Source organism: Pholcus phalangioides, unplaced genomic scaffold (assembly GCF_987345545.1).
Source record: "Pholcus phalangioides strain wild (caught in Gottingen) unplaced genomic scaffold, Ppha-v1.0 ptg000042l_1, whole genome shotgun sequence".
NCBI classification, from domain to species: Eukaryota; Metazoa; Arthropoda; class Arachnida; order Araneae; family Pholcidae; genus Pholcus; species Pholcus phalangioides.
The window spans coordinates 33,069,592-33,082,777 of NW_028301628.1; the positions used below are offsets into that span (position 1 = coordinate 33,069,592).

Genomic DNA, 13,186 nt, shown 5'->3' on the forward strand with positions numbered 1-13,186 from the left:
TGCAGCAGAATTAAGCAATCTGTAAGGAAGTTGGAGTGCACTTGAGTTTCTGAGAATAAATCATCCTGCTTGCATTCAGACGAACATGTGATTGCTCGAGGAGAAGGACTATGGTTGGTCCGTTACAATGGCACACTAGGCAACCTGCGCCATCAAGACCAAACGACCCAACACATTTCAGATGTGTGATTTTGTTGTCAACGCTTGTTCTCACTAATGTTACTTTAGAGCGAAAGTTGTTCCAGTGGAAAAGTGTCAATACAGACAACACGATATACATTTATGTAATTGACCAAATTTGCTCAATAAAATTACGGGGAAATGGGAATCCACACCGGAAAATACACGACATCACTAAAAAAAGTTACTGAAATCAAACAGAGCTGCCATTTATCATGAAAAATTGCCAATGGTGAGGAAATGAAGCACTACTGCAAATCACAATTTGATCAGTTTATAGTCATATAATTATCATAATTATAAGGTAATTCACAAAAATATACATTTTATTTCAGAAATATGCGAGATAGAAAAATGAGCATTAATATGACTAATTAATTGTGATAATTATGACTATGATTATCATATTTTATAAGAAATTAAAATTATCTTTCCAGAGTAAGTAATCCAAGTAAGCGTTGTTGAAATAACCAGGAAAAATAAAAAATTGTTTTTAAATAAAACAAGGGGTCTCTGTCCAGACATTTTTTGTAGGGTCCCATTTTGAGAAAATTTTTATTTTTGTGAAAAGGGTCATCAAATTTGGAGAAGCGAAATAGTCTAGTTAATTAATAAAAAAAAAGATTCAAAAGAAATGAAATACCAAATTTATGGTTTCATTAATTTGTATTTTGTGAAGGGTCTGTTTTTCAGAATCAGAATTTTGTGGAGTAACGGGTCCATTTTCTAGATCCGGAAGTTTATGAAGAGTCTGGAAAATGAACCCAAATTGCAGCTGGACAGAATACTGAAAACATAACATTTTATAAAAAAATAAAAACAGCCAAATTTACAGAATGCCTTTAAGGTCATATAGTCAACTTATATATACACTAGTTTTCGCCATTGGAATATGCAAAGAACGGGTTTTGGGGTTATAATTCCCCCCCCCCCCCCCCACAAGCCAAGATTATAGTGTGTTGCTTTGCAGGAAAAGAGAAAGAAACTCTCTTCCTCCCACCCCCAGAAAATTCTAGGTATAAGCCCATCGAAGAAAGAAAACAAGCTAAATAGCTTCTACAAAAAAAAAAAACATGGATGCCAAAAAAACCTTCCCAAGCAATGCTACTTGGTACACTGACTCAGGAGTGGTTTTACGCTTTGGGGTTATTCAAGTATTACGTCAGCATCGATGGGGGGGGGGGGTCCTATTTGCTGACAAGGGGAGGGGGGTTTGGATAATGCTTACATCATCAACTACCCTTTATGAAAATATGAAATATTCTTAATGGCATCTTACTTGGTGCGCCAAGAACGAGAAAAATCTTTTGCTAGTTTGTGGGCACTTGAACAAACATTCTCCCTAATGATAAATTCCTTACAGAGCCACTTCAGCTATCTATAAACGTTTCACAGCTCTTTCATGTGCTCGAGCTACTTAAATGCTATGGAAATGTTTCCAGGCTGCTTAAGTGCTCTGAAACTGTGCAACACATCGCTCAAGTGATTCGAATTATGCCACAGACCAATTAAATCATCTCGGAATGTTCTGCGGGTAATTTGAGTGATGTAGAACCGCACTGGCGGGCTGCTGAAGTGCTCTAAAATTTTGTCACATGTTATTCAAGGGATCTCTAAATGTGGCACGGATAGTTTGTGTTCTGGAACTGTGTCGCAGGTTACTTACATAGCCTAATCTTTGAATGTGTCACATTTTCAGTGATCTGAAAATGTGCCACGGATCATTTAAGCGATCTGTAAAAATGTGCCAGTCAGTTCATTTTTAAAAATTGGGTTTGAGGGGACAAGCCACATCAGATAACCTTCAGGGCCACATTTGGGTTGCAGGTCAACGGTTTACTATATGTGGCTTAAAGTAAGGGTCACAATGAATTTCATAAAGAGAAATTTTGAGTTCTTACCAATTTCCAGAAATCTATCATAATAACAAAGATATTTTCTTTCAAAATTTTAATTTTTAAAAAAATGTTTTTTACATGAAAAAGAAAAAAAAATTTGTTGGGGGAGAGGCGCATGAGCCCCCCTGCCCTCCCTCCTCTCACATACGTTTCAGATCCCACCAATACGTATATACATTAGGAGGTGGTCATATACATGACAAAATTTTGCTGACAAGGGGGGGGGGGTCAAAAATGGCTAAAAATTTGCCGACATAATACTTGAATGGCCCCTTACCTAGTGCGAGAACTGTGCACTACAGATGTTCTGCTTACTATAAAGGAATTCCAATTACTTTTGGGTACTCCCTCGTATCTGTTTTTAAAAATTTGGATGCCTGCCCATAACTGTTTCTAATAAAACACAAACTTCCTCATAGATTTGCTCTTCTGAATTCTGTCACAAAATCCAATATAATTTTATCGACCACCTTAATAATTCAATCCACCTTCCTATGAATTCAATTGACCCTTAAAATAAGCATGGTATAATACTCAGATTTTCTCTTGATTGATTATTTCTCTTGCTTTATCCATCAGTTCTTCCGTCAAACCAAGAATAGATGCATCAGAATCAATTTTGTCCCCTTTGAGAACTTGAATGGCCAATCTCTGATGATTGTGATCGACAGACCACATTTCTGGTAGGAACTTTGGCTTCATGGAATCTAAAAAATGCTGCCTCCAACGTTTTTCCAACTGGATCAAACCACCGTGCGTACAAAAGTACGTACACACTTTCTTACCGTGAGGAATGTAATTTTCATTCATTTCATATGGGTAAGTATTGCTCAGTTCTTTCAAGAACGCTTCGGATATCTCATCGATCTTGTAAAATTCTTTTATATTGTTCGTCAACTCATCTTTTCTTTTCTGAGGTATTTTATCGCCCAAATAAATCAGAGCAGTTGCAGCAGATTTAATTCTAGTCTGCTCTGGATTCTTTTTCTGTTTGACGTCGTACCCACTTCCAATAGGAGCATCACATTCTACTGCCAACTGGCTCCTTAATCTCTGGTCTCCCGCATTGCTTTTGAGATGGCACACTGCACATAGCAAAAGAAAGTCATGAGAAAGACTTTTCTTCATGAAATTCGGGAAATATTTCCTATATTCGGACGGAACTACCTGTTTGCGGTGGAAAAATTTAGTTTTCCCACACACGACACAACAGTTTTCTTTCTTTCTGGTGTAATACATGTTATCTAAGTACGGACGTTCAGATGGTTCAAATTTCAACCTAATAGTCAAAGGATCGTTTTCGATAACTTCTGCGAGCTCTTTACGAATATAATACATGGCTTTATTTTTATCGCAAGAACATAAAATCTCACCATCTGGTGCTTGCATTACACAGTTGTCATACAGAGCCTTACTTCGGAGACTTATACGAGGAAGCGGACAATCCGCCCAGTCACTTTGCAGCCTAACAGTGAGGGGATTGTCTTCTATTATATCTGCCTTTTTTCTACGGACATAGTACATGGCTCTATTTCTATGACAATAATATAAAATCTGACCATCTGGTAGCAGCACCTTGCAATCATGTTTCTGGCTTCCAGTGGGACCTCCATCAGAGACATTACTTGTCGAAATTAATGTAGATGTTTCTTTTAACTTGAACGGTATGTCTAGAAACTGCTCATACTTCTTCACGCTTTCTGAAGCAAGTATATTGGGAATGAGCTTGTGCCACCATGTACAATCCCCCAATACTAGGCGATCAAATATTTGGACCGAAGCCAGAGCATCTTCAGCTGCATAGGCAACTTGCTTCGGGGTTAAGGATTCTGCTTCCCAATTACTACAGGTCAAGGAAGCACCTTTCTTCAGTGTCACCCCAAGTATCTTCTCCGTAAGCAGTTTCAAGCCAGGTCCTTTTCCATGGAAAGATGGGTGGTCTTGGACAATGTGGCGTAGGTCCAAACAATTCCTCACAATCACGTCGTAATCACATAACAGCTTGCGAGAGTCCTCTACCACGCCGACTCCGACTTTGATGATGTTCGGGTCTTGGAGACAGTCTAGTAAGCTATCGGGAATGAGATTTGGAGGGATCTTGCACAGTCGGATTAGCACGCAGAGGCCGTCGGCCGTGGCCAGCTGCAGGAGCGCCACCGGGTTCCTCTTGCTGTTGCCGTCCGGTGTCACCCACTCGCAGTCCAGTCCGATGACGCCAGCCCGGTTGAATCTCTGGACGAATATCTCCTCGTTTCTCTTCCAGTCATCCGCGTCGTCGCAAACATACACCGGGGAAGTGGCGTTGAACGGCTTACGCCATATTTTTTTCCACGTCCTGTAAAATATATACGCCACTGTGCACGTTAGAGCAGTCCCGGAAACAACAGAGACAAGCTTTGGCATCGTGTTTCGCAATATTCGCACTTTTTTGCTGATTTGATATCAAGCAATGAGCTTTATCCAGACGATTTTGACTGGTACCTTCCTGATTCGAGTTTTATTATACAGAACTATCGGCTCCGAAGATATTTTCTGCTCCGGTAAGCCTTTCAAAAAATTTTCGGCCGCACGCAGTGTCATCTATTGTTATATTCGTGAAACTTAAGTACTATGATCTACCACTAGATGGCCACAAGGACTCTATCTCGATTATAAAATCGGAAAATTGAAAGTTTGTTATTAACAAATTTGTTATTTCATTTGTTTGTTCTTCATGGCAAGTTTATATGCTGGCAGGCAGCCCATAGGGAGCCTTAATTCAATTCTGGTCTAGTCTGGTTGTTAATAAAGTTGCCAGATTTTTTTTATACTGACAGTCCGCCCACGCAATAGGGCTGGGAATCTGTCAAAATTTAATTCTGGACTGGATTGTTATAACCTTAAAGCCGCGCGCGCGGGTTTTCCTAGGAATAGGTGTTTTGCGTCGCGTGAACCGAACGGCATAATTTCGCGTCTGCAGCAACGTGTTACATAATCACGCTACGCGTTTTCCTAGCGTGGCTTGGCTATATAGTATTTGTATATGGCCTTGGCATCAGCGACTTGTCGTCTGCATGCTCCATTTCACAGGAAGGGAAAGAAAACAAGAGAATATCGGGCAAAACTGCGGCGCACGATGCATTTGACTCCTCCAGAAGCAGTCGGCCAATCACGTCCGACGTAAAGCACTGTCGTGAGGCGTATTGAGCTCTGTAGGAAAAGTCATGTTCTTATTGGTGAGTGGACAGCGTGTCGCGCTGGGCGAATCACAATGCGCGCGGCGCAGGAAACCTGCTCCTTGGAAAACACGGCTTAAAATAGTTGTGTAACATTTTTGGAATGTGTATGTATAGTGAAACGTCCGTGAAGTTTGTTTCTGTGTAATACTTATGTGTAGTGCTGCCATCTGCAATCAATTTTTTAAAGCTAAGAGTTTTACCTCAACTCACACCGCGTGAAGTGTAATGAATGATATCGTTGTAGGCCTGTTGCTCTCTGCGGCGAGACCGGCTTGCATTCGTGCCTCGAAGTTGGGAACCTCAGAAAACCAACTTCAGCCGATCACCACTGCGGTAACGGTGGGGATTTGAACCCGGATGCGGGGAAAACAGACTCTCAAGTCCCCCTCCCGCTAAGGCCTTGGCTCAACCCATGGACAGATGCCAAATGTAGCCCGCGGGGTTATCTCAAGCGGCCCGCAATCTCAAACCAAATTTTGTAAAAATGAACTAAGCGGCACATTTACAAATTGCGTAAGTGACAAATTCAGAGCATTTGAGTGACCCGTGGTACATTTTCAGATCACTCAAGTAGACCTAAACCACACATGTATATACCTCGTCCATATTCCTTGGCGAAACTGCTAACGAAATGTGTACATGTTGGAATGTGCGTGTCCATGTTGTGAACCTAACGGGAAGCTCGTTTCCGTGTAATGCTTGTTATAGTGCTGCCATCTACCACAAATTCTTCGAATTATGAGTGAAGTGTAATGTTTGATGATTTTACCGTTGTAGGCCTGTTGCTTTCTACGGCGAAACTTTTTTTAATGGGACTCAAGTAGACCCGCGGCACATTCACAGGTCACTTAAGCGGTCCGTGGCAGTTTTAGAACACCTAAGTGGCCCGCAGTGCAGCTCTGCATCATTCGCGGCACAATTCCAAAGCACTTAAGTGGCTCACGACATTTCTGGAGCACTTACTCGGCCCGAGAAATTTTCAGATCACTTTAACGATCTTTAAATGTTCCGCGGATCCATCAAGTGGCTCTATAAAGGACGTATAAATTACGAGAGAATGTTAGTTCAGGAGCCCACAAAGGTGGTCGTAACTAGGAGGGGGCAACTACCCAGGCGGAAATTTTAGGTGGAAATAAAGAACAGTTATAAAATGATCGAATTTTAAAGTTGTGGGAGCGGCAAAAATCTTAGTTACGGCCCTGCCTACAAACTAGGGAAAGATTTTCTCATTTTTGGCATACTCAGTGAAGATGCTATACAGTATATTTCATATTTTTTTTATAAAGGGGTGGTGACAAGGACGGACTTAAGTATTTTGCGGCCCCTCTGAACAGGGGTTTCCCAATACCCGAGGGTGTCTATGGGTACTCTGGTGCCCACCAGGTTCACATGGGCGCCTGAGAACGACTCAAAACCACTACTACTTTATGGTGATAAAAAAGTCATCTGGTAATAAATATGAGCAAAGTGTCCGCTGTTCAGTGAAAAAATTGTGAGTGCGGAACTCAGTTGAGATGCTTAAATTTTTAGTTTTGTCAGGCCCTCAAACTTAGAGGTTCTCTATCTCGGACTGCATTTTAAGCTATTGCTTTATTAGGAAGTTGAAGTCAAAATGAAATCAAAACATTTTTCCTCTTTTGCGGCCCAGTGAGGCCGCACCTACCTAAGTCCGGCCCTGGTTGTTGATGACGTAAGCATCATTCAAACTTGTCATCAAATCTGAACCCCCAGTTATAGGCCTACACACCCAGATGAATATTCAATCAAGTTGTTTTTTTCTCGCGAAAATAACCTCCAACGAATTCAGATATTCATAGATTACAGGAAGTGTCCCTCTTTCACGACAGCGCCCATACCGTTGTGAGCAGCTCTCTTTATGGGGGTAGGTTACGGTTCCAGACCCCCCCCCTTTTTTTATATCTATTTCTTGCAGTGTTCGTAGAATAGCGGAGGGTGTTGACATAAGTAATGTCTCTTTTCACCCACACCAACTTCCTCCCCTACAGCAGAGGCTGTTCCTCCAGATGCCCCTTCAGTGTCTCTCCAGATAAATATAAATAAGCAAGAGAGAGACCCACAACAATGGTTTAGGCTTGCAGTGTATTTTTTTTTCTTCTGTGACAGTTGTATCTTTCTTTTCACCAGAGATAGACACGCTAAAACGTTCTCCGTTCTTTTTGGCAATAATGCATAAAGCACGTTATTGAAAAAGAGGAATTTTGGATTGCAGGTGGCTTGATGGAGCAACAACAATTAATAGAGAATCAGTTCCACAACGTCAAGTGAGGATTCCATAGAATGGGAATCCGTGAAAAATGACTAAAACTGTAGTGATAAGTGGCATCGACGTATACCGTGCGTTTGTTTGGGTGGGTGAGCGACGGAAATTTCGGCAAGAAAAGTGAGTAAAAGAATTCTAAATTTTTCCGTATTATTATTTGGGGCTATTCCCATATTCAAACGTGAAAACCAGGTTAATAGGAGTTACTAAAGATACTTTTCAATAAAAAAAAAAATGATTTCAAAAACCGCACTTTAATTTCTGAAAGTATCGACAATGATTTTTTTTTTTCATTAGCTAATTTTTTGTTACTGACTGCAATTTTTTCTACAAGCATTACGTTACACGTAAAAAATATTTTTTTCTGCGCGAGAATCAGCCATACCTTACCGAGGCCGCGCATCGATACATAGGTTAAGAGGCTTTCGTTGTCATAGCAACGAGTGATGCGGTTCCTTCGTAGCTTCCTCTTCACTGTAAAGTTAACCTCAAATGGACTATAGAAGATTATTGGAACGACGTATTATAAATAGCTTGAGAAAATTTAATAATTCTCGATGAAAATAATTTCATCGAGAATAAGGATATTATATCCAGGACTATTATAAACTACTGGAGAATATTCTTATCGAAAATTATTGCAAAATTATATACACACCTTTCTAGAGAATATTTTCAAGGATATTTGTATATATAACATGTATAATAATAAATAATCGTTATAAATAACTTGAGATCCTTCCTTAATACATCCTTCCAAAGAATATTCTCATTGAGAATATTCTTTGGAATGATTACAAATAACTTGAGAATAATTCTTATTATTCTTGAGGAGAACATATATTCTCCAGCTATTTATATAATATAGTTATATAACATATTCTTGAGAATATTGTCCAGAAGGATAAATTACTGGAGAGTATTCTTAGCGAAATTTTTTCCCTAACTTTTATTTTTACACTGTTGTGAAATTTTCAAGCAAAGTAGAAGCCTTGAGTTCATACGTTTCTGACCAGAAGCATAGTACACAAAAAAACATAGTGGGCCCATGCCCTCCCCAAGACAATCAAAAATTAAAAATATTAATCTCATACTTTTTCCTGCCAATGCATATTTTAATGTTTCCCTAACCTTATATACTGAGTCCCATGGCCAATCATCGAACACAACTCTTTACAGTCTAAATCGCCATGAAGAGAGTCAATTTATTATCACCTGCATTTGAGAATCTAGAAAAAAACATGCTCCAATAATTATCCAAAATGAATTTGAAGTAGATTTATTCAAAAATATATATTTTAGATTTTCATAATTTATAGAAAAATCACTTAACATTTCCCGAGAAATTGAACACTCTGATGCTATTAAATTACAATATTCAAAGCACCAAAACTTGTCTACATAATAAAAGAGGGGCATAGTTTGATTTCATTAAATAAAGAAAAAGCATCCATTATTTTATGGATCAAAACATATGCTGCGGTATACAGAACATGTCATAAATGAAACTTTTAAGCAAAACTGAAACAGAAGAAAGCAAACATCAAGCAATGAAAAAAAAAACACGATCTCAAAAGCCAAAAATAGATCAAGACTAGTATATATGCTGTGTTTTTGATACATAAATTCGTACATGTCCATAACTTAAATGTTCTTTAGAAATTAAGAAAAAAACATTTCCAGCAAAAAAAAAAAATGCATGGCATTACTGGAGTAAGCATCCATAGAGTAGAGAATACAGATTTAACAGAAATTTGATCAGAGCCTTTTACAGAATTCTTTCATTTTATGATGCTTTCTCTTCAGCGATAACTGAAAAAGTCAAAACAATGCATTAAGTAAATTAAAGCATGCATAAAGTATATAGAATCATGGTACTGAATTTCATTGAATTAAAAAGTAATTTAACCTGCAAAATTTGTACAACTGCAAAAAAAAAAATCAAGAGCTGATCTGATTAACCGGGCTGGTTAATCGTAAAGCTGCAATTAGGGAAAGGAGCAGGTGGATAGGTGACCTGAGTAGGAAAAAATTTCACCCTTCCATATCACCTTAAACATTACAAGGGGGTGCCAAAATGCTAAATAGTGTCAAGCAAGTTGTCTTCATTTCTTAATCTATTTCTTGTTTTTGATTACATCCATTCAGTAGATAGATGCGTGAAATGAATAGAATATATATTTTTACAGCATCAATTAATATTGTACAGGTGTACTAACTGTGAATAATCTTGCCAAACAAAGCTGGGTGATAGACAAGCCCAAGTGGAACATAAAACACTATAGCAACCCTGTCCTATCTTTAACCATTTCAGTTACGGGGGAAAATGGATTTATGGAAGAAAAATGTGTCGAGTCTAGAAAAACCAAATTTGTGCAGTTTCTGAAATACCTACTTGCAAACTAAGCACATATTTCTGAAAGACCAGAAAAAAATCTGATATAAAGTGACCATTTTTATCATAATATTTGAATTTAGTGGCGAGCTACAAGCACTGACAGATTATTCAATTTTAAACCTTGCCAATCACCAAAATTTTTAATTGCCAATTCTGCAAAATTTTGGTGATAATTAAATTTTGAGCTTTTCCAATCTTTCAGCGCTTGTAACTTTCCAAAGAGCCTATAAACCATATCAGTGTTCTTGTGCAGGAGAAATTCAGCCTTTTGTATGCAATACTTCACTTAAATCAGTGTTTGATGAAGTAGACATTTTAGTAGATTTTCACGACAATCCAACTTTCTACTTAACCAATCTCTCAGAACTTGTAGCTCGCCATTAAATCCAGATATCCTGATAGAGGTGGTCTCATCTTATGGGATTTTTTCTGCATTTTCCACATATGCCCTTATTTTGCAAGTTCAGTCTTCCACGCTGTATGAATTCATTTTTTTTCAGACTCTACACATTTGTCTTCCATAATCCATTTTCCCCCATAACTCAAAGATAAACAGGATTTCCACGGAGAATTATGTTACACTTGGACAGATTTTTGTTTGACAGACTATTTGCAGTTCGCCCTGTATATTATTAATTGATGCTGTAAAAATATATTCTGTTCATTTCAAGCATCTATACACTGAATGGATGTAAACAAATATAGAAAATATAGAAATAGATTAAGAAATGAAGGCCGACTACATTTGCTATGTATGATTAACATTATAAAAATATTCAATTAATGTCCAATTAATCAGTTGATTAATCAATTAAAAGATTTTGAGTAACTGGTCGAAAATATTAATCAATTATGAGCCCTACTATTAAGAAATATTAATACCTTCTTTAGTTGGAAGAAGATTCTTCTCTTGAGTTTCTGCATGCTTCAGGACAGCAGGGTTGAAATTCTCGATGCCTTGCACAAATTTCTGATGGTCCTTTTCTTTAGCTATTTCTGCAAGAAAATAATTTAACTTTAATGGCTCATATACACACCTTAAGGCCATAGCAGGGGGGGGGGACCTTGAGGGTCTTGCTTTCCTCCAAAATGACTGAAAAAAGAGAAAAGGCAGCCAAATCTATTGTTCTGTCACTTTGGTTCCCCCTCCCCCCCTCCAAACGCAATTTCTGGCTAGGGACCTGGCATATCCCCAACTTGCTTTTCCTCATTTAAATACAGTAGACGTATGCTTATTAGAATCATGGATAATATCACTCGGGAATTGTTATCACTTCAGAAAGTATGAAACAGGCGCATATCAAAACATAGGGAGAAAACTTTATCAGGAATTTTTAAAATTTTTTCATTGTCTAAAATTTATTTTTGTGAATTTTTTGAAGCTAACATTTGAACCATTTTTTCCCTTCCAGTTGTTATCAACCTGCAAGAATATGTAGGAGATCAAAAGGTGTACCCTTCTCTTATTAACAAACATTTCTGTATTCAGTTCACCATGTAGGGCAGTAGTGGCTGCTATGATCCCTGTATATGTGAAGCTGCTTTCCCAATAAAACTTCCTATAGTGGAGGCAAATGCAAGGTTTAAAAAAAGCCCCTTGCTTCATTTTTTGTGGCCAGCTTCTTATAGTTCACAAGAATATTGATCAATTCGGAAATTTTTTTATTCTGAATTTCATGAATTCCAAGAATTTAATTAAATATGAATTTTTACTAATTCGAAAATTTTTCCATTAAATATAAATTTTCGCTCTAAAATTTTTCATTAAATATGAAAATTTTCATTAATTATGGCAGTACTTTTCAATAATTCTGAATGTCTCTTCAGTTCAGTGAAACTTTTTCTGAAAGTTATTTTTTTTAAATTACTTCTTTTACTAATTTTGGAATGCATTTCTTTATGAAAGTTTTCTTCCAGCATTTCTAGGAATTCTGTAACTATGTAAGCCTTTTCTTCAGTGGGTTCCTCTGCAAAAATCTTATAGCGCCCCCCCCCTTCCCCCACGTGGCCCACAGGCCATGCATTGAAGACACCTATCTCGAACTATCCAACTGAAAAAGAGGGTGTTTGAATTAGGCATGCAACTAGTTTATTATAAAAGATTACGTTGTTAGTTCTACATGTCTTATGATATGCAAGCATTCATCTGCAGCTTAGTTGTTACCCAATAGTTAAAGTTATAAGTATAATTAAGAGTTTATTTTCCCCTTCCAGATAAAGCTTTTTGCAAAAAGCCTGTGTTGCGAATCCCAACATGTCTCACCATCTTGACTTGGGAGAATAATTTTTTCTTCAGTGTTTGTGTGCTTCAAAGAATTCCGCCTGAAATTGCGGACAGCGTTCAATACGTTCTGTTCAGCTTTTTCCTGGGCCAAATCTTTAATATAAATTTTCTTAAAGTAAGGATAAATTGGCAAAGAAAATTCATAATCACAAACTATGATGCAATAATACAAAAATTTGAGTTGCAACATTTTTTAATGAAATGAAATAATTTACATATAATCACAAACACAAATTTCTGAAAAGACTGTCTTTTATACACCACATTCCCCCTTAACGGCAGGATTATCCTTATTTCCAGAAAAAATCTAGTCACAGATTCCTAAAAATAATTAGATATCTGGATTCAAAGAAGTGATTGAATTAGTGGATTTGAACCTCATCTGCTCTCTTCATTTTAGGATCTTTTCCCATTTCTATGAACTACGTTGGAGATAACGTCAACTGGGGCGAAAATTACTGTACTTAAGGGAGGCTACTATGTCTCCACTTAGCGCTTCACGCTACAAATGCATGTTGTAAGGCAGCGGTTCTCAACCTTTTTTGACTAGCAGAGCCCTCTTTATTAAAAAAATTCTATGGCGGAGCCCCGTAGGCCCAATTTTATTTATCCATCAAAGTTACTGATTTATTTTTACTATTTAAAAATATTTATAATTATTTTCTTAAATTTTACTGTTTTTTTAAATCTTTGGAGCACCGGTTGAGAACCGCTGTTATAAGGAATTGAAAAGTGTGTGTCTGGTGTATTGGTTAGCGCACTTGCTCGGCATGCAAGGGGACCTGGGATCGATTCCCAGAGGACACAAATCACTCTTCTTTCCAAATATTAGTTTCGACATAACCAGAAAATTCAATTACTCCACATTTGAGATAGTTCATTTCACGTTCATTTTTGCCACTGTGAATCTTGGTTTATTCCAAATGT

The 13,186-nt window shown here is 37.7% G+C and overlaps 2 protein-coding genes across 2 annotated transcripts in view; both read right to left on the bottom strand.

Annotated features, from left to right (window-relative positions):
* Positions 1–1,181: 1,181 nt before the first annotated feature.
* Positions 1,182–4,567, bottom strand: Exd2 (Exonuclease 3'-5' domain-containing 2). Its single transcript, XM_089255071.1, has one exon. The coding sequence runs from the start codon at positions 4,479–4,481 to the stop codon at positions 2,613–2,615; it is 1,869 nt and encodes a 622-aa protein (XP_089111197.1). The 5' UTR covers positions 4,482–4,567; the 3' UTR covers positions 1,182–2,612.
* Positions 4,568–8,840: 4,273 nt separating this feature from the next.
* Positions 8,841–13,186, bottom strand: part of LOC149064915 (uncharacterized) — a 32,780-nt gene continuing 28,434 nt past the window's right edge. Inside the window, exons 5-6 of the mRNA XM_089254752.1 lie at positions 10,858–10,971; positions 8,841–9,389 (exon numbers count right to left, since the gene is read on the bottom strand). Of these exons, the coding sequence (XP_089110878.1) occupies positions 9,364–9,389; positions 10,858–10,971 (140 nt within the window). The 3' untranslated portion in view covers positions 8,841–9,363. The remainder of the gene's footprint in view (positions 9,390–10,857; positions 10,972–13,186) is intronic.

What these genes read in the sequence shown, in the direction of transcription:
- Exd2 (XM_089255071.1), bottom strand. Translation starts at nt 4,481, where the DNA reads ATGCCAAAGCTTGTCTCTGTTGTTTCCGGGACTGCTCTAACGTGCACA.